Source organism: Hibiscus syriacus, unplaced genomic scaffold (assembly GCF_006381635.1).
Source record: "Hibiscus syriacus cultivar Baekdansim isolate YM2019G1 unplaced genomic scaffold, ASM638163v2 tig00004630_pilon, whole genome shotgun sequence".
NCBI lineage: Eukaryota > Viridiplantae > Streptophyta > Magnoliopsida > Malvales > Malvaceae > Hibiscus > Hibiscus syriacus.
In genome coordinates this window covers 31,527-54,858 of record NW_024062021.1, presented here as the reverse complement: position 1 = coordinate 54,858, position 23,332 = coordinate 31,527, and the positions used below count along the sequence as shown (strand labels likewise).

General features: G+C 34.3%; 1 protein-coding gene, 1 non-coding gene and 1 pseudogene across 2 annotated transcripts; 2 read left to right on the top strand and 1 right to left on the bottom strand.

Annotated features, from left to right (window-relative positions):
• The first annotated feature begins 633 nt into the window (after positions 1–633).
• On the top strand, positions 634–1,456 carry LOC120196045 (classical arabinogalactan protein 4-like). Its single transcript, XM_039197941.1, has one exon. The coding sequence runs from the start codon at positions 833–835 to the stop codon at positions 1,220–1,222; it is 390 nt and encodes a 129-aa protein (XP_039053872.1). The 5' UTR covers positions 634–832; the 3' UTR covers positions 1,223–1,456.
• Positions 1,457–8,210: 6,754 nt separating this feature from the next.
• LOC120196511 lies at positions 8,211–8,316 on the bottom strand. The gene has a single exon (XR_005523178.1). It is a non-coding gene; the product is annotated as a small nucleolar RNA R71 (small nucleolar RNA).
• Positions 8,317–19,276: 10,960 nt separating this feature from the next.
• LOC120196290 lies at positions 19,277–21,032 on the top strand (annotated as a pseudogene).
• Positions 21,033–23,332: the final 2,300 nt, after the last annotated feature.

Genomic DNA, 23,332 nt, shown 5'->3' with positions numbered 1-23,332 from the left:
AAATTTTAGAATAAACAAATGCATACTCTAATTTATACATAGATCCACCATGCAGGTAAAGACGTGGCCTACGACACATATTTTCAAAGACTTTTTAACACTGTTTGAGGTGATTATGTTATGTGGTAATCTAATATTATAAAGTTAAAAAACGGTTATCTTCGGATATAATAAATAATACGATAAAAATAATAATATTTTATATTAAAAGTAATTTAAAATATTATAATTTTTATAATAATTTTTATTTACAATAAAAAATATTTATGATATTTTAAATTTAACCGAAGCTGTTTAAATTTTTATTATATTTTTATTACGTTCAAAATTGTTGAAGTAAAGTTTCAAGTTAAACTACCGTCCTTTAGACTTTTCGACGCAATTTTTTCAAAGACCTTTTAACATACATGTTATATTTTTACCTTAATTAACAATTTAACATTAAAAATATAAATCCAAAAAATAATATGAAGCGAATGTTAATTTTTTTAAGAAAAAGAAATTAGGTAATATTTATATAAAAGGGACAATAAAACGTGCCCAGCGCATTGCTTAGCTTAGCCGTCATGTGGTTGCATGTATTTTGTAATTACAACATATAAATATATGCTACATATTTCATATTTTTTGTGTAGACAATAAAAAAGAATCCAATTGCATTTTTGTTTTGGTACCTCTTTTTCTGTGCTGTCCACTCCCACGTTCTCCTCTCCCTCTTTATGTATTCAGTTCCCTCACCTCTAAATTCTCTACAATTCCGATAACCAAGACACTCTTCCCGGTGGCAGCTTCCCTCACCTTTCTCTCCGCCCAAGTTTCGAGTTCAGTCAAGATGAGCTGGACCACGTTTAAGGTTTTGCTTATGTTGGGTCTTCTGGCCACCTCTTGCATGGCTCAAGCACCAACAGCTCCGCCAACGGCACCACCAGCAGCTACCCCGACACCGGCACCAACGCCACCACCAGAAGCTACCCCGGCATCGACCCCGTCTCCAACACCATCTCCGGCGCCAACTTCCCCATCGCCATCTCCGACAACCTCTTCACCTTCTCCATCACCAATCTCTTCCCCTCCTGCTCTTACCCCATCGGGTGAAGTTGCTCCAGCCTCCGAGCCTGCTGCTGGCCAAGGCCCTCCACCCCCCTCTGCCGCCTCCACCAAAGGCCTTTTCATTAGTGCAACTGCTGTGGCCGCCACTCTCGTCGCTGCTGTTTTGGCTTAAGAATGTGAAGTCGCCTGCTTTGGGATATTTTCTTTCCTTCTCTCTTTTATTCTGTCGAATAGTATTCTTTTTTGTTTTTATAATTTATTTGCCATGTATGGATTGATTGGTGATTACGAGTCCATTATTTGGGGTTGGGGAGGTTGATTGTCTGATCGGACGGTTGTAGAGATTGGACTGCTGTACATCTTACCACAGTGGAATAAAATCAGTTTCTTATTCTTCCCCCCCCCCCCAAAAAAAAAAACTAATGCCACCTGTTATGTTTTTATTCTTCTGATCAAAGAATTAATTGTTGTGTTTAAGATTGAGAAGGGAGAATAATGTTAATGGGGAAATTTTGACTAAATCATAGAGTTGGATGAAATGAAGAATCTACTTTGTGTTTTCTTTTCAAGTGGTATGGATATATTTGAATCCAAAGTGCGTTTTATTTATGGAATGTAGTATTATTTTTGGGAATATAATTACCGAAATGTAATATTAACTAATACATTACTGAGAATGTTGCATTGTTATGTTTGGTTCGTTTAGCAGGAATGTAAGATTACAGTGTTTTGTTAAATGAATAAAAGATTATTGAAATTTATATTTTATCAAATTGTCTTTATTATATATTTGTTTTTTTAACAAATTGAATTCTAAATATTCAAATGAAAAAATTTGTATAAAAGATCATAGAAAATATATAATTTTACTATTTTTAATTTATATATTTTCTTTAAAAAAATTAAATTCATAAAATTTATATAATTTTTTTTACAAAATTTAAAAGATAAATATGTTTAATGAAATGATTTTATTTTATTTTAACCACACTTCATATAAAATTCTAATTATTAACTTATTTTTGTAAATCTAAAATAGTTTAAGGATAAATTTGCAATTTAACCTTCTTAGATTTTTTTATTTAACGACAGAAGAAGAATATTTTTGAAATTTTTTTGTTTTAAAGGCATTTTAATCTAAAACGTTGGGAAATGACAAATACCTAAGAGATTGGAGAGAATCACATTCCCGGTAATAAGCCCTCAAAATGCCATTGTTGGGAATGACTTATTACCGGAGGTCGAGAATCTTTGCAATCCAAAACGGGGAATCACATTCTGGAAAAAAAATTCCCCCGGTAATCTCACAATCCTCCATCCAAACGCACCCTTAGGGTGCATTTGGTTCACGAAATGTAAGATTACTAGTGGGAATGTAAGATTACCAGGGAATATGATTACTGGGAATGTTGTATTTTGTGTTTGGTTGGTTTAGCAGGAATGTAAGATTACCGTGTTTGATTAAAGGAATAAAAGATTATTTAAATGTATATTTGACCAAATTGTCCTTATTATATGTTTATTTTTTAACAAGTTGGAAAATATTTATATATTTTCTTTAAAAAAAATTAAATTCATAATATATATATATATATATATATAAAATTGAAAATATAAAAAGGTTTAATGAAAGGGTAAAATTTTATTTTAACCCCTGAACTTCATATAAAATTTTAATTATAGATTTTTTTGTAAATCTAAAATAGTTTAAGGATAAATTTGTAATTTAACCTTCGTCGAATTTTTATTATTCAATGACAGAAGAAAGATATTTTTTGAAAACAAATTAAGGGCATTTTAGTCCAAAACGACGATAATCCAACAATACCTAAAGAAAAGGAGGTAATGACATTACCGGTAATATACCTAAAAAAATATGCTATTGGTAATAAAACATTACCAGGAATGAGATTCCCGACCAACCAAATATGGGAATGTGGATTCCATTCCCATGAAAATCCCATATTCCTTGAACCAAACAGCTCCTAAAGGCAAGTTTCAAGATTTGACGAAAACCAACTTCATTCGTAGCTTTTTACTTTGATAATTCAACTTTGACATTTTATATCAAAAGGGTATGTATTTTTATTCAAATTACAACATTAACCCATCGAGAATTCCAGATCAAAACAAATTCAATTGAAAAGAGGAGGAAAATATTGCATTTCTCCGCAGTTTTCTTTTAATTATATAAGGTGATTATAAGATAATATTGATTTATAATACATGTACTCATTGACTATGTGCATATCGATTTATATTTCTTTTTTTTAAGCATTACAACATTTTGGCAAAACGCTCGTAATTGTTGTTTATCACGTTGTCGTAACTGTTGGCTGTCATTGTATGAAGATTACTCGTAATATTCGACAAAACGCTTAAAGTAACTCAATCACTCTCTGAATCCTAATATCAAAAACCCAGTCGACATTTCGGGTTTCTTCATTAATTTCTTCAACATTACATGAATATTTTGTTTGACACTTGAGACACCGATGTCACGTTCCAGGGAAGAGAGTTAGAGTTTACGTAAGGGAGAATTGGGGAAGGAGCTAGGGATTACAGAAAAGAAAATTGATAAATTAGGGAAGGAGCTAGGGATTTCGGGGGAATTCAAAATTGAAAGTAAAAAAGGGAAATTGAAGTTACCTGAGAAACACATGCAAATGAAGGTTAACAAAGGGCCAAATGGGTTAAATGAGACGGGAGACGGGCCGAAGAAAGAAAGTGTGGGCCTCCAGCTTACCTAACCTAGTAAGGCTGTTGTTGCAAGGAGTTTTCATGCGCATTTCAACAATTACAATCCAGGCAACAGTTATTCCAATCTTATAATATTTCAATAGAAAGAAAAATATATATGCAATGTAATCAGCTCATTTGAACTTATGAATAAAAATATCAGAGTTTTTCTTCTTATAACCTTATTCTCTCTAATTTCTTAGTCTTTTCTTTATATTTTTCAGTTTGATTTTGACAATTGGTAATCAAAGTCACTTTTTGATCCACTTCCAAGCTGAGAAAACAAAAAAAAAAATCACAAAAAATGGTAGAGGAGAATCTACCAAAATATCACGAGTCCACAAATGAAGAGAATCGAGAAGCTATGCCCAAATGGTGGAAGGAACAAAAGGCTATTTTGAAAGACAGATTCAACAATTTCGAAGCCAAGTCTGATGAAAAGGGGGGGTATTAACAGAGGTTACTAACACTGATTGCTAAGAGTGTAGATGAGGTAGACCAATCAACTCCACTGACTAGCTTAAAGAAGGAGGAAAGGTTTATGAGCAATCAAGAAGGTAAGTTACCTATACAAGTTACTATTATTGATGAACATAAGAAATATTCATTCAAAAGAAGTGATCCGGAGATCTTAGCCTTCCAACATGCAATGAACCCTCCATTAACTCAGGATGATCAAAAGTTAAAATGGGGAAGTAGCTAGGAATAATTAAAATGATGGATAAATAAGTTCAAATAGAAAGAAAAACCTAGTCAAAATTCAGTCATGGAGTTTTTTTCCTCCTAGAACCAAGATTGAGATATCCACTTTTACTGGTGAGAATCCTATAGGATGGATAAGAAAATGTCAAAAGTATTAAAAAATTATTTATTTTGAGAGTGCCTAACAATAAAAAAGTAGAACTAGTAACAATTTATTTAGTGGGAAGAGTCGAAGTCTAGTTTGATGGTTATATAACATAGAAAAAAAGGAATCCTTTGGCATGAGTTTGCTTCAGATATCTACAATAGATTTTATGACAGGAACTATAGTGATGTTGTGAAAGAATTTAATAAGCTGAACCATAAGGGATCAATGGATGACTACCATGATAAGTTTGAAGAGCTTAGGTCATTCATGTTATAATATAGTCCATTTTTAGAGGAGGGATTCTTTGTCTCAAGCTTCTTGAGTAAATTAAGGAAGGAAATTTAACACATGGTTAAAGCCCATGAACCAAGGTCCTTAGTTGTTGACTTCAAGTTACCTAAATTTTATGAGTTGACATGGGAAGTGAAAAACAAAAAGTACAAGTATTCTCCTAAGCCTAACATGATTAGTCCAAATGCTTCATATAGGGCTTAGGGTACTAATGTGAGCTTACCCTTAAGAAGTAACCAACCTAGCGTAATCTAGAACAATCACTGCTGGAGTACAGGAGAACACATGGGCTATGTTATGAATGTGGTGATAAATTTACACCATGCCACTAGTGCACGCTTAAGCAATTATACTCTATGAAAGAAATGGAGGAGAAGAAGGAAACAAAAGTGGAGGAGAAAGAGGAAGTAAAAGTATATGAAGGGCAGAATGATCAATAAGAAATTTCCAACAAAAACAAACTCAAATATATATATTAATGCCTCAACTGGCCAGACAGGGCATAATACCTTAAGGATCCAAGGTTCTATCAAGGGAAAGCCAATACACATTTTGATTAACAGTGGTACTACCCATAATTTTATCACATAGAAATGATCCAGGGAAGGTATTGAGGTGGAACAAACTACCCCCTTAGTAATCATAGTGGTAAGTGGTGAAAAATTATACAGAATTGCCAAGAGTAAACAATTAAAGTGTAGTATGCAGGGGTATCAATTTGAGCATGATTTTCGAGTCCTTTTTGGTAGGGTGTGACATGGTTATAGGAGTAGACTGGATGAAAAATATAACCTTTTATTGATGGATTTCAACAACATGACTCTTAGTTTCAAGAGTGGAAGTCAAGAAATCCTGTTGAAAAGGGGTAGACTAATTCCACTATAAAATTGATATCAGGCAACAACTGCAGAAAATGAGGGAAAATGGTTCTAAAATAGCTGGAGAGATTTTTATGCTGAGTGGTGAAGTTTTGAAAACTGAGGTGCCCTTGGAAATACAAAACACATTGATTAAATATCAAGTGATTTTTGAAGAATCAGTAGGAATGGCTCCATAGAGGAAGTATGATCATTCAATTACATTGAAACCTAGTGGTGAAGCTGTCAACATAAGACTATATATGATGTCTTATCATCAGAAGATAGAGGTGGAAAAATAGGTGGTTGAGATGTTGTCTTCTTCCATTATCCAGACAAGTAAAGCCTTTTTCCTCACCTTGCTTATTAGTTAAAAAGAAATATGAAAGTTCGAGGATGTATATAGACTACATGTAATTAAATACTTAAACAGTGAAAAATAAGATCCCTATTCTTGTGGTGGAAGATCTTTTGGATGAGTTAGCTGGAGAAACTTATTTTTTCAAATTGGATTTAAGGTTAAGGTATTGACATATCAGAATCACCCCTGAAGACATTTCAAAAACAACCTTCGAAACACATCATGGATATTTTGAGTTTAAGGTAATGCCCCTTGGGCTGACAAATGCACAAGCAACATTTCATGCTTTGAAGAATTAATTTTTTTGGTCTCTATCTTAGAAAGTTTGTGTTGATTTATAGATCATTTTTTGGAAGTCCTAAAAAAGAATCAATTATTTGCAAAAGATGTAATGTTTCTTTGGACAAAGAGAGGTGGAATATCTAGGGCATGTGATATCTAGTAAGGGGGTTACCATTGATTTTTCTAAGGTACAAGCTATGCAGTAGTGAATATTACCTAAGAATTTGAAATCTTTGAAAGGGTTCTTATAACTCGTAGGGTATTACAGGAGATTCACAAGGAGTATGGGGAAATCAATAAACATTTCACTAATATGTTAAAGATGGATAAGTTTGAGTGGAAAATGGAAGCTATAGATGCTTTTGAATTGTTAAAGGAGGCAATGTGTAAAGCTCCAATCTTAGTTTTACCTAATTTCAACAAGACTTTTTATTTGAAGGTTTATGCCTGTTTCAAAGGGGTGGGGCAATTCTCTCTCAAGATAGTAGATTAATTGCCTATTTGAGTAAAACATTAGGGTCAAAACATACAAATTTATCCATATATAAAAAAAGTATTTAGTTATACTTATGGCCGCGACAAAATGGATGCATTACATGGAATGAGGACCTTTTGTCATCATGATAGACCATTAAGATTGCATTCTACTTATGTACAACATCAGTATTTGTGAAAGTGAGTTTAAGTATATGGAGATATATGCTACCAATTGTCGTTGCTTTGTTAACTACTTGATTGAATGAGTTGGTGAAAATTAATTCTCATTGGTTAAATGTTTAATCTTTGAAAGGAGATTAATGTATTAATCATTTCATGATGCATAATGGTATTGTTACAACATAATCATACTATTAACTGTCAAATTACAATAGTATTTACTAGTTCAGTGGTCTATTTTCTCTCATGTTTGCTACTACATTCCTTGCCTTTAATATTCTGAATTTTTATCTTTGCTGTAAACCTATCACCATTTCATTCCAAACTTATCTTTTGTAAAGAATCAACAATTCTAAGTTGTAATTCTTTTCCATGTGGGTTCGACATTCGAAAATCTTGTAGTTTTCACTTTATTACTTGATTTATGGCGCATGCACTTGTATTGAATGCTATAGCAATTTTGTAGTATCAAGTTTTTTTCGTCGTTGTCGGGGAGCAATGATATTGCATTATAATTGTTTTCTTTATTTTCATTATTTTTTTCATATTTTTGTTGTTAATTTTTTTAACGTAGCATTAGTGGTGCATGACACATAGCAACAATAAGGACTTAGAGCCATTTGATCTTAAAATTAAGCGGACTATCCACCAAATGAGGTAACAACATCAACAACAACAAAAAATGACTTTATATAGTGTTCTACCTTTACAAAGTATTATGATGTTGCAAAATTACTACAAAATCGATGATCACAACAGGTCAATCTGAAAGCATATTGTGCCGTTATTAGACGATTTGAAGCCTGACATCGTTAGACCTATCATCCTTGCTACTCATTTCCAGTTGAAGCCTGTAATGTTCTAAATGTTGCAATGTATAGGGCAATTTAGTGGGTCAATTATCGAGGATCCTAGAGAACACCTTAGAGCATTCTTGGAAGTGTGCGACTCTTTTATACAATAAGGGGTTCCCGATGAAGCTTTGAATATGAAGTTGTTTCCCTACTCTCTTTGTGAAAAAGCCAATATGTGGCTTAACTCGTTGATGCATGGAGTTACAATATAATGGAAATGAGCTTGCCCAAAAGTTTTTGCTATGATTAATCCTCCAAACATGAATGCGAGAATGAGAAATGATATCGCATCTTTCAAGCAATTAGAGGATGAATTTTTTATGAAGCTTATAAGCGATTTAAAAATTTACAGCACAAATGTCCTATGCATGGTTTCTGACATTGGACACAAATAGAGATATTCTACAATGGTCTTAACATGCAAACAAGGATGGTTATAGATGCCTCTACTAATGGAGCATTACTGGAAAAGTCTTACATCAAAGCCTATGAAATCCTTGAAAGGATCTCCAACAACAACATCAGTCATAGCAATAACATACGCAATAACAATTGATATTGCCATATCAACAGACATATCATCAAGAAATAAAACCACAACAATGTAACAAACAACAAATCTATCAAGGGAAAACTTTCAATCAAGTTAGAACATTGTGATCACTTGAGTCTCTACTAATGGAGTATATTTCAAGAAATGGGAGGAATGGTGATTTCATTCAAAGTCAGTCAACATCACTAAGAGCATTGGAAACTCAAATAGGGTATCTGTCAAATGCTTTAATTCCCTTAAAAATTGACATTTTTGCCCAAAACAGACTAAAAGTATTGATACTAACCCAAGAGTATCAATACTCCTGCAAAAGTTTCGATAATTTATATAAGTATCGATACTTTTAAACATTCTATTCTAACTAGTTTTAAAACTTTATGTGAGTTTCAAAATTATATCCCAAAGTTTCGATACTCTTGAAATAGTATCGATACTCTTACCCAGAAACTCACGAGTTTGTCCAAAATGAAGAACAAGTATCGATACTATCCCTATAGTATCGATACTCTACATGCAAAAGTCATAAAACAAATACGAAAAACTCTATTTTTAAATTTAAAGACCTTAGGGAGGTCGCCAAACATGCTTAAAGTTTTATTTATCAAGAAGGGTCATAATAAAGGCTTATTAGCATGCTTATAACATAAAAAGAACAATCTACCATGGAAATTGCTAAACATGCTTTAAACTTAACTTTCTAACACATCTTAACTTCCCATGATCTACTTGGTATGAGAAAGCTATAAGTGTGTTACCTTATTGCGTTGGCTGCTAAAACAAGTCTTGAATCAACTAGAATTTACCCTACCTTCAAGAAAAACCCATTTTTAAAACAAATTCTAGAACTCACAAAATGAAGCTTGAAACAAAGCTTGAAGGATGGAGAGAAATATTCTTACCTTGGCTACAACAACCAAAGCTTGAATCCTTAAAATTTTTCACTAAAGAAAGGATAAATGATGAAGAAGAAGAAGAGATGAGCGTATGGTGAGAAAATGATGGGGTGGTTCTGATACAGTTCAACCTAGCCTCATTTGGATGGATGGTGAAGTTGAGGTTGAACCTTTGATTGTTTCGATCTAGGAAGGTGGTGAGTATCTTTGCATAGTAAGTGAACCTTTATTTCTTTTTATTCCTTTTATAAGACTACCCTTCATTATTTAATCTTTCTACCTTTCTATTTTTTCCTCTACACTAACAAAATTTTCAGCCGACGTCCATAACACTTGAAAGGTCTCGAGTTAGTTCTTTTAAGAACTTTACAAGATAGGAACGAGTGGAAAAAGGCTAATCGAGTGTGTGAGATCAGAAGGGGAATTACAAAAGCCAAAGACATATTCCCGAGTGAAACACGAGTGCTTGAGTGGAGTGACATCACAATGTTTTTTTGGAGTGACCGTGAGGTTTTGTTGTGTGAAATTTGGTAAGGTCCTAATTTTCACATTTCAAATTTTTACTAACAATTTTATTTGATCTTTCCTCTTCCCAAGCAATGGAGAACATTCAACAAAGAGAGAATGCATTTCATACTCGTTGCCATGTAAACGGTAAAGATGGCAAAGTATGTCTTGTAGCCATTGATAGTGGAAGTTGTACAAATATTGCAAGCACATACATGGTTAAGAAGTTGGGGCTTATAACATTCAAACATCCCAATCCATATGTTTTGCAAGGATTAAATGAAGATGAAGAGTTAGAAGTCATAGAGCAAGTACTTGTTTCATTTTCAATTGGGAGATATGAAGATGAGGTCTTGTGTGATGTTGTTTCCATGAATTCAAGCCATCTTCTCCTCGGACGTCCTTGGCAGTTTGATAAACGAGCATTGTATGATGGATTCTCCAATAAATATTCATTCAAACACCACGGGAGAAAGATCATGTTGGTTCCAATGTGCCCAAATCAAGTTCATGAATGCCAAGAGACCCTTAAGTCACGTATAGAGGAATGAGAGAAAACTAAAGCCATGAAGAAAGTTGAAAGAGAAGTTATACATGAAAAACAAATAACATTGGAGAGCGTTGAACATGCACAAATCAAAGAAGAACATCATGAGAAAACCAAGACATTTGGAGTTGAAAATGAGAGTGTGATTTTGCGTGAGAAATCCATTGGAGTAATTGAAAATGAGAGTAAGAGTATTAAGAGTAAAGATAGAATTCAAAACAAACATTAGCATGAGAGAAAAGAATGTGAGGAGAAGGAAGTTTTACTTTATACTAATCAATCTTTTCTTCCTATTCTTTCATTTGATTTGCAGGTTATTCCAAAGGCCATACCATTGCAAATTGATGAATCACATTTGTCCATTGAAGTTCTAAAAGTTGTAACATCTGGTATTCTAAAGCATATGCTCTTTGACATTCGAAGTGCGTTCATTCTATACTCAAAGTTCAAACAACCTTATGAAAGGGAAGTTTCAATGAACCAAATTCCATTCATGAACTTTAATGAATCTTGTATGTTCATTCACATTGTTAATGATGTTTCATGTTCTAACTTATTTCTATTTTGCAGCACATTGAATCATTTACATGGAAGTGTTCTTGCTTGTGATCATCAATTCAAGGAAAAGAAATGAGCATTATCCAACTATTCAAGATTCATAATGTGGAAGGGTACAAAGACTAAAGTTGGCAAGCCTTACCTACTTGAATGATTCAAAGATATTCATGCATACCCTAATAGGCATAATGATCTTAATTCATCCTTTCTTACACCAATGGATCAATCAATGACAAAAGCTTTCGATTTGAGGAAAAATAGTTCTAAAGAAGGGGGGATGATGAGATCATGCCAAGGACCAAACTTCTTCAACACATGATCACTTCATGGACGTTCTTCCTTGTTGATTCTAAGGGAGTCTTACCTTATTTTATTATTTATTTACTCATTTATGCATTACATGTCACGTGAATATGTTTATCTTATTCTTAATTTTTGCTTGAATATTATATGCTGTCATTTATATGTATAATATATGATATTCATGCATGACTTATTAATTCACATCTTTATATAACTCATTCAATGCATATGCATTCATAGTTAGCTCATTTGCATTATTAACATAGGTGGAAGCATGCATTCATAATTATTATAGCTCAATTCCTATCTAATTATTTGTTTACATACTTTGTCTAGGTTCATTGGATGCTAAGAAGACTAAAGGCAATTGAAGAGTTGGTTGGACAGTTCACGTCAGTCAGATTGATCAACATTTTTGAACATGTTCCAAACATATTTTGGTGATAAAGTCTTCTTAACATTTAATCCCCTATCTCGTAGCTTTCCAAATCATTTTGAATCACATAAATACGATATCGGGAGCTTGAGATATTCCCAGATTTCTGAAGACAGTACAGGCTGGAAATTAATACGGGATTTGCAATCATTCATCTCCTTCAAAGGACTTATGCATGGGAGGAATTAATGAAGACATACATGGACGATAAAATAATATTAAAATGAATCAGAAAATTGGTGAGGAGGTGCAAGAATTCTTTTAAAGGCTTTTAAATTCATCCATTCATGCATATTCATGCAAGAAGCCAAATAGTCATGTTCACACAAGGGGGAAGAATTTCAGCCAAGATACATTCATGAACATTCATCCATAGAAGACAAATCAACAAGTTCACACAAGGTGGGATGAATTCGGCCAAAGGATGTATTCCATTAAAAGATGAACATCCATTCATCAAAATTCATTCACCTACGCCATGCTTTGTATCTACATAAAGTATGAACATTCATCCATGAATGTTCACTCATTAAAGCTTGTATGTGTATCCTAGGAATACTTAGGCCTATAAATAGTTTAGATTTCATTTTGTAAATGAATTCACTTTGTTTAATCAAATATTTGTGAGAGTTTCTCTCTTTAGTTCTTAAGTGAACTTTATCGACTTATCAAGCTTATGCTTGTGGCGTCAACCCCTTTCTTTTCACCTTGATGCTTCTGGTTCCTATCTCTTTATAGATAGTGGGTCAAAGTACTTAATACCACCCCTTGAAGAAGCAATATAAAGTCTGGGTCTTTGCTCTCTATAGCATTGGTTCTTCTTTGAGTCTTCTTTGAGATACTACTTCTCATATTCATCTCTGTAACACCCTAATTTAGGGGCTAAATTTAAAAAAAATATAAATTGGTGAATTTAATTGGTATTTTTAGAAGAAATCAGGGATTAAATTATAAGATTTCAAAGTTGGCAGACCATTTTAAGAAGTGTAGGAAATTCAGTGGCTAAACCCATGATTTAGCCATTTTTTATTTTGGAGAGAATTATGAATCTCTCCCCCGTATATTTTCTGGAAATTTTTCTAGATTTTCCTCTTCATCAACCCCTCTTTGAACTCCGATCTAGTCGCCATCCGACCTCCGATCGACGAGCCAAAACCACCATCGTGTTCGTTGTCGAGCGAGGAACAAAACCCCTCAAACCTTTTGTCGTGAATCGTCACTGTTCATCGTTAATTTCAGTCGGAAGTATAGTCAGTAATAACTCGGTTTTAGTTGGTTTTTCATCGATTCACGACGATCGGGTCATCCGTTTACGACACCTCCCGCACCATCGTGTTCGTTGCATCTTTCCGAGTTCGCCGGTGTCATTCTTGGTCTCCGTCGACGGCGGCGCGTGAGGAGGTGAAGTGGTCAAAGTTTCCGATTCGTTGAAATCGAGCTCTCCGCCATTCAAAAATTTGAACCGAGCTTTGTAAGTATCCTGAAATCGCTCAAAATAATTTTAAAGAATTTTTCCGTGATTTTTAGGCTGCCGGAAGGGGCCCCACGCGCCCCTACGCGCCGCCACTGCGCGTGGGGATGGTCCAAATGACCGGTTTGACCGGTTTTGGTGCATAGTTGACCGGTTTGACCGGTCATAACTCGACCCGTTTACCCGAACCGACCTGTATATCTGACCCGTTGACCTTTTGACCGTTAACCGACGTTGACCACTGTTGACCAAAACTATGACCGACTTTGACCGGACATTAAACGACCTTTTGACTTCGACCGAGTATACATATCCTAACATCTTTCGACGTTCCAAATCCGATTCCGCTGTCCGTTTTTAGAAATTCAAACCCAAAGGCCTCGAAATTGCCGGTCAAACCCGTTGACTTTGATTTTGACCAAAAATTCCAAATTTTTGAAAAGTCATATTTTATGCTTTCGACGTCCTGAATCCGAATCCGAAGTCCGTTTCTCCAAATTCAAACCCAGTAAGCTGTTTTTCACTAATTTATCACCCTATTCGATCCGTTTATCGCAATTAAGCTCCGTTTCTGATATAATTTATGTTGATATGTATCTGAGGAATTATTGAAAGTTGAATTGAAGATCAAAGGCGTTCAAATGGAATTTTTATGGTCGATCAGTATTGCACGGAAATCGAGGTAATACTTTACTACATCTTTATGCTTTTTGGAACATGTGAATATTGGTAAATGCATGATTAAGACAATGTTGGTCTCATTTGTGTAGTTAATTAGTTTCTACACTCGATATGAATGTGGTAGAAATTCAGTATCTGAATACGGATCGAATGATTAATATAAGAGATTGAAAGATTGTTAGAATTAAATTACAAGTTTGTGATTAGTGATAAAGAAAATCAGACACGGATTTGTAAATTATATTTTATATCATCAAAGGTTAAATGTTAAAGGTACTTGGATGGAAAATTATGAGAATACTTCGGTAGGGTAAAAATATGAAATTACCCTTATATTGGAAAATGATAAGAATTGTCACTGGAAGTGGATTAATAAATCTAAAAAGACATATTGATCTGATAAATATATTGATGTGCATAAGAAATGTTAGTTGTACTTGGAAGTTATGGATAACCGGTTTTTAACCCCAAGAGGGCTTATGCAAGATACTAGAAGTCTGTTCAGGGAATTATTTCAAGATCAGAGAGTGTTCAAGAAAGCAATTAATCATAGGATCTATAAATTATATTATTTTCGTTAAGAGATAATATCGAAATTATCTGGTTAAGAAATTACAAAAATACCTTAAGAGATAAAAAAGTCTGAGTTGACCCTGAATGAGAAAGTACTTTGAGGATTTGTACTTAACTCGATTAAGTACGAATTTAATTGTTAAGATCTTATCTTTGTACATAAAAATTCATGATATTCCGTTTGTAAAATCTGAGAAGGCACTTGACCCGAAAATATTCGAGTAATGAGTAAATATCTAAAGAATAATTTATCGGGGGTATTCTACTGTCAGAATTATTCGAAAGGACTGAAGGAAATGATAAGATTGGATTAAATAATAAGACCGGATGGAGGAAAAAGATTGAAATACCGTGGATCTATAAAATGACCAAAATACCCCTGTAATGGAAATGACCCAAGAATATCACCAAGCTCAGGAATGATGGGATATCCTTGAGCTCTATTATGATTGGAATAAAACTAAAAACCAAAATACCCTTATGGTCTATATTAAGTAAATGTCTTGGATTAATTAAGGAATCCAAATAAGCATAGGTATTGGACTACCTTTAAAGGTAATGAAAAATAATTTAAGTGAGTATATCAACCCTAAAGCTATGTCAATACCTGAATGGCGTAGATATTACTGGAACATGTGTTCGTATTCTCAAGTTTGGCTCGATGATAAATTTTGGAAGTATTCAGCTCAGCTCAGCTTTAGATCGTATTCAGTACTAAGAATTGGACGTTTGTTCGACAAATCAACCACGAATACCAAATTGAATGGAATGGAAGTACAACATGTATCTGAAATTCAGGAACGTTTGAATTACTATGGAAAATCCTGAAGTAACTAGAATGGACATGACTGCTAAATGAACTAGGTAACCTCAATGACTGATGATTTAATAAGTAATTTGGATAAGTCTAGAAACTCTGATGAGTTTACGTAGTGTACAATTACAATGGGTTATGAACAAATTAATCAAGTACGTCAACATTTCATGATATTGTGGAAGCGTGGAAATGAAATAAAGACATTGGAAGATTTATTCAGCGATGATTCCGAAAATGGTCTATGGATAAGAATTTGTGGTATTAAAGAGTAAATACCCTAGAAGGAAAATGAATTGACCAGTCGACATAGATTATTAAGGTTCTGAATCTTCGTTCTCAAGTTGTTCGATTATCCGATTAATTGACATGGATGTAAAGGATTCTGAATACCCTTCTGATTACGTACAGCTTCTGAAAACTGTCCGAATAAGATAATATCCTGATAATTCACATTCTGAATAACTGATGATTCTGTCAGTTAATGAACTCTCCCAATAGTGATTCTAAATTCCAACATTCTATCGACATACTGAAGAACTGTATTTCTCTGCCTGATACATTACCTCTAAATAATACCTGTAAACTCTGGTGTGTTCCCTAATTACATAAATATTTTATCTGATTTCAAATTTGAATTATGTTATGATACCTGACCTGGATTCTGATATGATATTGACATGGATTCTGATCTGATACATGATCTGGATTCTGATATGATACTCGACTTGAATTATGTTTTGATTTTTGATATATCCGTTTACGGACGGAACATGTTTTATTGGGGGGTATTGTTAGAGGAAGATTACTTGGAGGTTCCTCGGCTGTGTGCTCAGGGCCTTACTTACCGGTTCCTCGGCTGTGTGCTCAGGGCCTTACTGGACGTGACAGGGTTGTATGGTTCTGGGGAACCTACACATTTTATTCGTGACGGATGGGGGTATATATATATATATATATATATATATATATATATATATATATATATATATATATATATATATATATATATATATATATTTTAAAAAGATCTCAAAAGTTACACGATTTTTGGGAACACACTAGAAAACCTATTCTGATCTTCCGAACTCAGTTATCCGAAATATTTCTCTGAACTAAAAGCTCATTGTCCGTTACCACCTGAAATATCAGTAGGATCTCTGCTCAGCATAAAAATCTGTAAATGTTCATAAACAATAAGGAAATATATATTTATTTGTATCTGCACGTTCATCAGCATCATCTGATAGTTCTGTATTACTGATCTTTCCGAAGCTCACTCTATTACTCACCTTTTCAGGTTAAAAGAATTGTACCAGTGCATCTATCGACTTCAGTAAGGGAGTTCGTCCGGTGTTGTTGCAGAGTATGGTACATGTGATTAGGGGGCATGTAATTGTATTTTGATTTATATACGAGTTTGGAAATCTGTTTTATTTTTAAATAGTGAAAACTGATTTTATAAGTTTATATGTTCTGATAAAAAGTTTTAAATTTTCTGCTATTTTTACAGTGGGTCGTTCTGGTGGCCCTAATGTGACTTCCAGGATCGGATCGGGTTACCCGCATCGGTCTGGGGGGTTACAATCTCCATCACCTTCATTCTACATCCATTACCAAACTTCATCATTTCCATGAAACATATCACCAACTTATATATATTTTCCGCTTCCATATTTATCTTTCCATTTCATTACTTCCATTTAACCATTTTTTTAGCTTTCTTGTTTGTGCAGGATACTTGTTGCTTTCCTAAAAGAAACAATCAAAGGTCTTGAAGACTTCTTTAGGATCGGTTGGAATGATGATGTTGCTTGTCACTTTTGGCACCTCTTTGCATTTTGCTTTCTTTGTTTCCTTTCTTTAGTTTTTTTTCACTTGGAATCCCTTGTTGATGTTGGGATTAACTTGCTGATTTTTTTTTGCACTTCTCTTTTTGATTTTCTTTTTATTGAATGGTAGGATGTTGCTTTTGCTTGTTCTTGTTGCAATCCTCCTTAGCTCTGATTACCATATGATGTAAGGCTCTTCTGATGCCTTAACAAATGATTGTGGATCTAGGAAGGAAGCAAAACAACCTATAAAGTGAATGGCTCAAAACATAATGGTTAAGGGTGGTAAAGGTATGGGTGAATAGGAGGGCTGTTTGAAATGAGTGATGGAAGCAGAAGATGATTGAAATGACTATGGTTATGGCGATGAAACAAAAGGATGGTAGTGAGGATAGTATCTTGAAGAAGACTCAAAGAAGAACCAATGCTATAGAGAGCAAAGACCCAGACTTTATATTACTTCTTCAAGGGGTGGTATTAAGTAATTTGACCCACTATCTATAAAAAGATAGGAACCAGAAGTATCAAGGTGAAAAGAAAGGGGTTGGCGCCACAAGCATAAGCTTGATAAGTCGATAAAGTTCACTTAAGAACTAAAGAGAGAAACTCTCACAAATATTTGATTAAACAAAGTGAATTCGTTTACAAAATGAAAGCTAAACTATTTATAGGCCTAAGTATTCCTAGGATACACATACAAGCTTTAAAGAGTGAACATTCATGGATGAATGTTCATACTTTATGTAGATACAAAGCATGGCTTAGGTGAATGAATTTTGATGAATGGATGTTCATCTTTTAATGGAATACATCCTTTGGCCAAATTCATCCCACCTTGTGTGAACTTGTTGATTTGTCTTCTATGGATGAATGTTCATGAATGTATCTTGGCTGAAATTCTCCCCCCTTGTGTGAACATGACTATTTGGCTTCTTGCATGAATATGCATAAATGGATGAATTTAAAAGTCTTTAAAAAAATCCTTGCACCTCCTCACCAATGTTCTGATTCATTTTAATATTCTTTTATCGTCCATGTATTTCTTCATTAATTCCTCCCATGCATAAGTCCTTTGAAGGAGATGAATGATTGCAAATCTCGTATTAATTTCCAGCCTGCACTGTCTTAAGTAATCTGGGCATATCTCAAGCTCCCGATATCGGATTTATATGATTCAAAATGAGTTGGAAAGCTACGAGATAGGGGATTAAATGTTAAGAAGACTTCATCACTAAAATATGTTTGGAACATGTTCAAAAATGTAGATCAATCTGACTGACGTGAACTGTCCAACCAACTCTTCAATTGCCTTTAGTCTTCTTAGCATCCAATGAACCTAGACAAAGTATGTAAACAAATAATTAGATAGGAATTGAGCTATGATAATTATGAATGCATGCTTCCACCTATGTTAATAATGAAAATGAGCTAACTATGAATGCATATGCATTGAATGAGTTATATAAAGATGTGAATTAATAAGTCATGCATGAATATCATATATTATACATATATAAATGACAGCATATAATATTCAAGCAAAAATTAAGAATAAGATAAACATATTCACGTGACATGTAATGCATAAATGAGTAAATAAATAATAAAATAAGGTAAGACTCCCTTAGAATCAACAAGGCAGAACGTCCATGAAGTGATCATGTGTTGAAGAAGTTTGGTCCTTGGCATGATCGCATCAGGTTCACGTAAACATGATATAAAAAGGGAAGGGTTTTCAGCTTAAAAAAATAATGGAAATTTTGCACTATTAACCCCTGTACTTTCTCTTACATAAATCACCTATCACCCAATCTTTTTGTCCCCAACACAAGCCCGCTAACATAAAACTGCTCTAGTTATTTTATAAGGTCCTTTTGGGCTCAACTTTGGGTCTCGGGTTGACCCAAACTACTAACCCGGGTTTCAGGGTGTTAGATAGTTAAATCTATTAATCACTTCAAATTATTTAAAAAAATATGAAACAAAAGAAACGATCTAATTTTTGGTGCACTAAAATAAATACTATTTGGGCTTGCTTTGAACCAAAAATAAAGAAGCTTAGAAAACATAATCTCACCGATCCTTTCCTATAAAAAGGCCTCAACCATCTGCAACAATCCACGAGCCAAGCCTTTTTACCTTATTGAAAAGCAAATGCAAAATTAACATGTCGTGTCTAACAATCAGTGCCACCACCACCACCCATCTAACAAACGGTGTTACTTCTGTCGACTGCCAGAAACAAGTCCGATCATGGCGGCTTCTTCGTTCCCTTATGAAACTCCTCCTCCCAAGCTGCAACCGTGCCTTCATCGATGAACGTCGTGAAATCAATCCACCACCTGTATATGCTTCTAGCGTCATTACAGGCACCATCTTTGGTTATCGTAGAGGAAAAACCATCTTTTGTATCCAAGCAAACCCCAAATCCAAAAACGATCTGATTCTCCTTGAATTCGGAATCACTACATCCGCTTTGGCAAGGGAAATGCAAGGCGGTATCCTCCGAGTGGCGCTAGAGTGCACCACTTCAGGCAATTCAGAGTCGGTTTTGTCAATGCCGCTGTGGACTATATACTGTAATGGAAGGAAAGTAGGGTTCGCAGTGAAGTGGAAGCCATCGAAAGCTGATATGGATGCTTTAAAGCTAATGAGTTGACGATGAACTTATGTACCTGAGGGCCAATTTTGAAAGTGTTCGTGGTTCAGTTGATTCTGAATCTTTCCCAGAGCCGGTCCAATGAGTTTTAATGCCCTGTGCGAGATAATAATTTTATACCCCTATACTTGTACCGTATAATAGAAAAAACATAAATAATTTTTTTAAAACAAAAATGTAATAGAAATTATAGTCAAACAATACCATACTAATACAAACCAAAACCTACAAGGCTACAAATATCACCTAAAGCAATGCCTTCGTGCATTTTTATTCTTACATGCTTCACTAATTTAAATGGGAACAATGCAACATTAAATTATAAAATAAATGCATAGATGTTCTATAGGGAGACATGATATATATTACAAAATACACATTAGTTGTGCATTGATAAGATTAAAGGAGAAATAATGTAAAGCACTTTTAAGATCTTGCAAAAGCATCGAGATAGATAGCGTGGGATAGCGGGGAATAATTAAGGTAGATAGGTTGATAGAGCTTATTCCCCGGTATAGAGAAACATGGGAGGTGAAAGGTCAGCCAGGAGTAGAGGGAGCTGTAGTACGATTAGGGTGGAGGAACATCGCTGCAGGGGTTACACCGTGTTTGTGGACAACGTCAGTAAGAGATTATACCACTCAACGTTGAGAGCAGCCTTTGAAGTCCATGGAACAATGACTGATGTGTTTGTTGCTTATAAGAGCAGGATAAGGAAACATTTGCGAATGACTTTTTCTTTTGTTCGATTCAAATCTCTGGCAGAAGCAAAGAAGACAGTTAAGGATGGTCACGATAGAGTTATTGATGGTTATTCGATTGGAGTCTTTCTAGCAGTTGACCAAAATAGTTTGGAGAAGGTGCAATCGCCAAACAGCAAACAGAAGTGAGTGATAAGGGAGGCAAAAAAAGACTCGAGATCTTTCAAAGACGCTCTGGTTGGGCCTGAACATAGAGATTGCTTGGGGACTTCCGAAGGTCAGAACGAGGGGAGTGGTGACAACTCCGAGCTGGAAGTGAGAGTGAATATCGTAGAAGCAAAGTCGCGGAGTGGAGTTATTTGGGGCGATGGATCCTCGAAGTCCATGACTCCAACCTGTTTGAAATGGTCCAAACAGTAAAACTGATGCCCCAGCCCTACATGTTGCCCTGGGCCGTCACCCATCTGGCACATGTATTGGGCCGGCCCTGATCTTTCCATTTGATTGATCCTGATGGAAATATTGGTCAAGAGCTAAGTATTTTCTTTTACCGATCAAGGTGACCTTGAGTGATGCTTTCCCATTTCAATTTTCAAGTTTACCAACCTCTGCCTATTTTTTCTTAGTTTGGCCCTTTTTTTTAGCTGTGCAAATTAACATATGCTTTTACAAATAACAATCCTTTGTATCTAATAAATGATGTATGTTTTTATAGGGCGCCGACTGTGATGTTCTTTTTTTTTACATGGAAATGAAACTAATTTGCTATATTTTTAGCACGAGGATTCAATATTTTGGATGATCTGAATGGAATCATCAATCTGTCAAGTACATGGTGTTACCATCAAAGATTCAAGACAGAGAAAGCGCATTTTAATTTCAGCAGAAAAAAAATGACTGAGGGCAAGGCTGTCCCCATTTTGGCTGATGCCCAACAATGCCATGCAAATGTCGATCTCAATATGCAAATCAAGGAAAACACTACTCAACTCTGTATCAATTATAAAGGTAAAAAGTTATTAAAAAATTTTAGGCCTAAAACTAGGAACTCAATTATAAAGATATAAAGTGATATTGAGAAACTTAAGGTCATCATTTATAAATATAAAAAAGCGAGATTAAAAAATTTAAGAGTCTCAATTATAAAGATAAAGTTAAAATTAAAAAATTAAAAGATTCAACTATAAAAGTAAAAAAAAAATATAATAAAAAATAAGGGTAAAAGATGGCGTCCTGAGTGGTTGCTCATGGTACACCCCCTCATAGCCGACCCTGACATTACATCATTTCTAGAATAATCTTTCATAGGATTACTAAGTTGATAATCCATAGTCTTCGACATGAGCTTGACAGAATCAAATCTAATAGTTGACAATTATATATACATAATTTATCAGTCTATTAATAGACATGATGACTCGAAGCCCGACACCAATCACTCTATAATTAGGTATTTATAGCCTTAAAAAAGGTTGAAAGAAAGAAACTCTATCTCTTTCATTTTTTCACCTTTGATCTATAGTAATATTCTCTCATATCACTTTTTTCCTCCTTTCTCTCAAAAATATTATCGATTAATGCAGGGATGAACTCATTGATGATGGGAGGGGCTGCAACTAGGGCTGTAAATGAGACGAGACAGATCGCGAATTATTCGAGATCGACTCGATCAAGGCTCGATAAATACTCGGATCGAATGGACTCGACTCGAGTTCTTAACGAGCCGAAACGAGATACTCGATATTCGACTCGAAAAGCTCGTGAGCAGCTCAAAAATATAATATATTAAGATTTTATTTTATTTTTAAAAATTATTAATAATATTAATATTTATGTATTTTTTTAAAAAATACAGTAAGATTTCATGTATTTAAGGTTCATGTTCGAGTCTGAGGCTTCAATCGAGTTAAGTTTAATATTTTTTTTTCATTTCGAGCCTTTTCGAGCTGTTAACGAGCTTCAGTTCAAGATTTCGAGTTTGAGTCGAGTCGAGCTTCATTTCAGAGTTTTCGAGTCGAGTCGAGCTCAGCAATACTCGAGCTCGACTCGACTCGTTTACATCCCTAGCTGTAACCCTCCAACCCCGCAGAGATTTTTTTTAAAATTTAGTATATCTATATAAAATGTAAATATTTATAAGATAATTATAAATTGACTGAGTTATTTTAAAAAAAAATATACTTTATCCTTCCTAAATTAAGATCTTGACTCTGTCCTTAAATTATTGTCTGTCTTTATATCAGTTGTAATTCTTCGCTCAAATAATAAGGACTTGTATTTCTCCGCTCAAATAAGAAGCAATTCATTTGCTCACATCAACCCTAACCTTACAATCCTCACCCACGGTTGGGTCCAATGCTTCATTAAATTATACATATTATGTCACAGCAAGTGTTTCATGCAGTAGTTGAGTATGAAACAGATAATAATATGCCAATTTACGAGCATGAGAATTTTAACAGTCCACACTTCCAGCACACGCACACCACCAATAAACAAATAAAAAAAACATCATCATCTGTTTAATTGTTTAGCCTATGGATTTGCCATATTTTCTGCTATTAAAAACAAAAATGAAAGGACGGGTACACCAAAATCTGTTTGAGAAAGAATAAATAATAAAGAAGTTGATTGAATAAAGAAAAGAGTAATATTCCAAAAGAATATATAGATTTGATAAATATTGGCATTTTTCATCATTAGAAAATCCTGCAACTTGAGATTGCAATCCATGCTCAACATTGCCGATGAACACGTAATTGAAATGTTGAAGTTTTTTTGTATAATTGTCGGGGTGGGGGCTTAAGATGGTGTTGCATTAGCTGTTATGTTGCTTTCCTTGTGTCGTTTAGCAACACACTTG

Coding starts and splice junctions, on each gene's coding strand:
- LOC120196045 (XM_039197941.1), top strand. CDS start 833: ATGAGCTGGACCACGTTTAAGGTTTTGCTTATGTTGGGTCTTCTGGCC.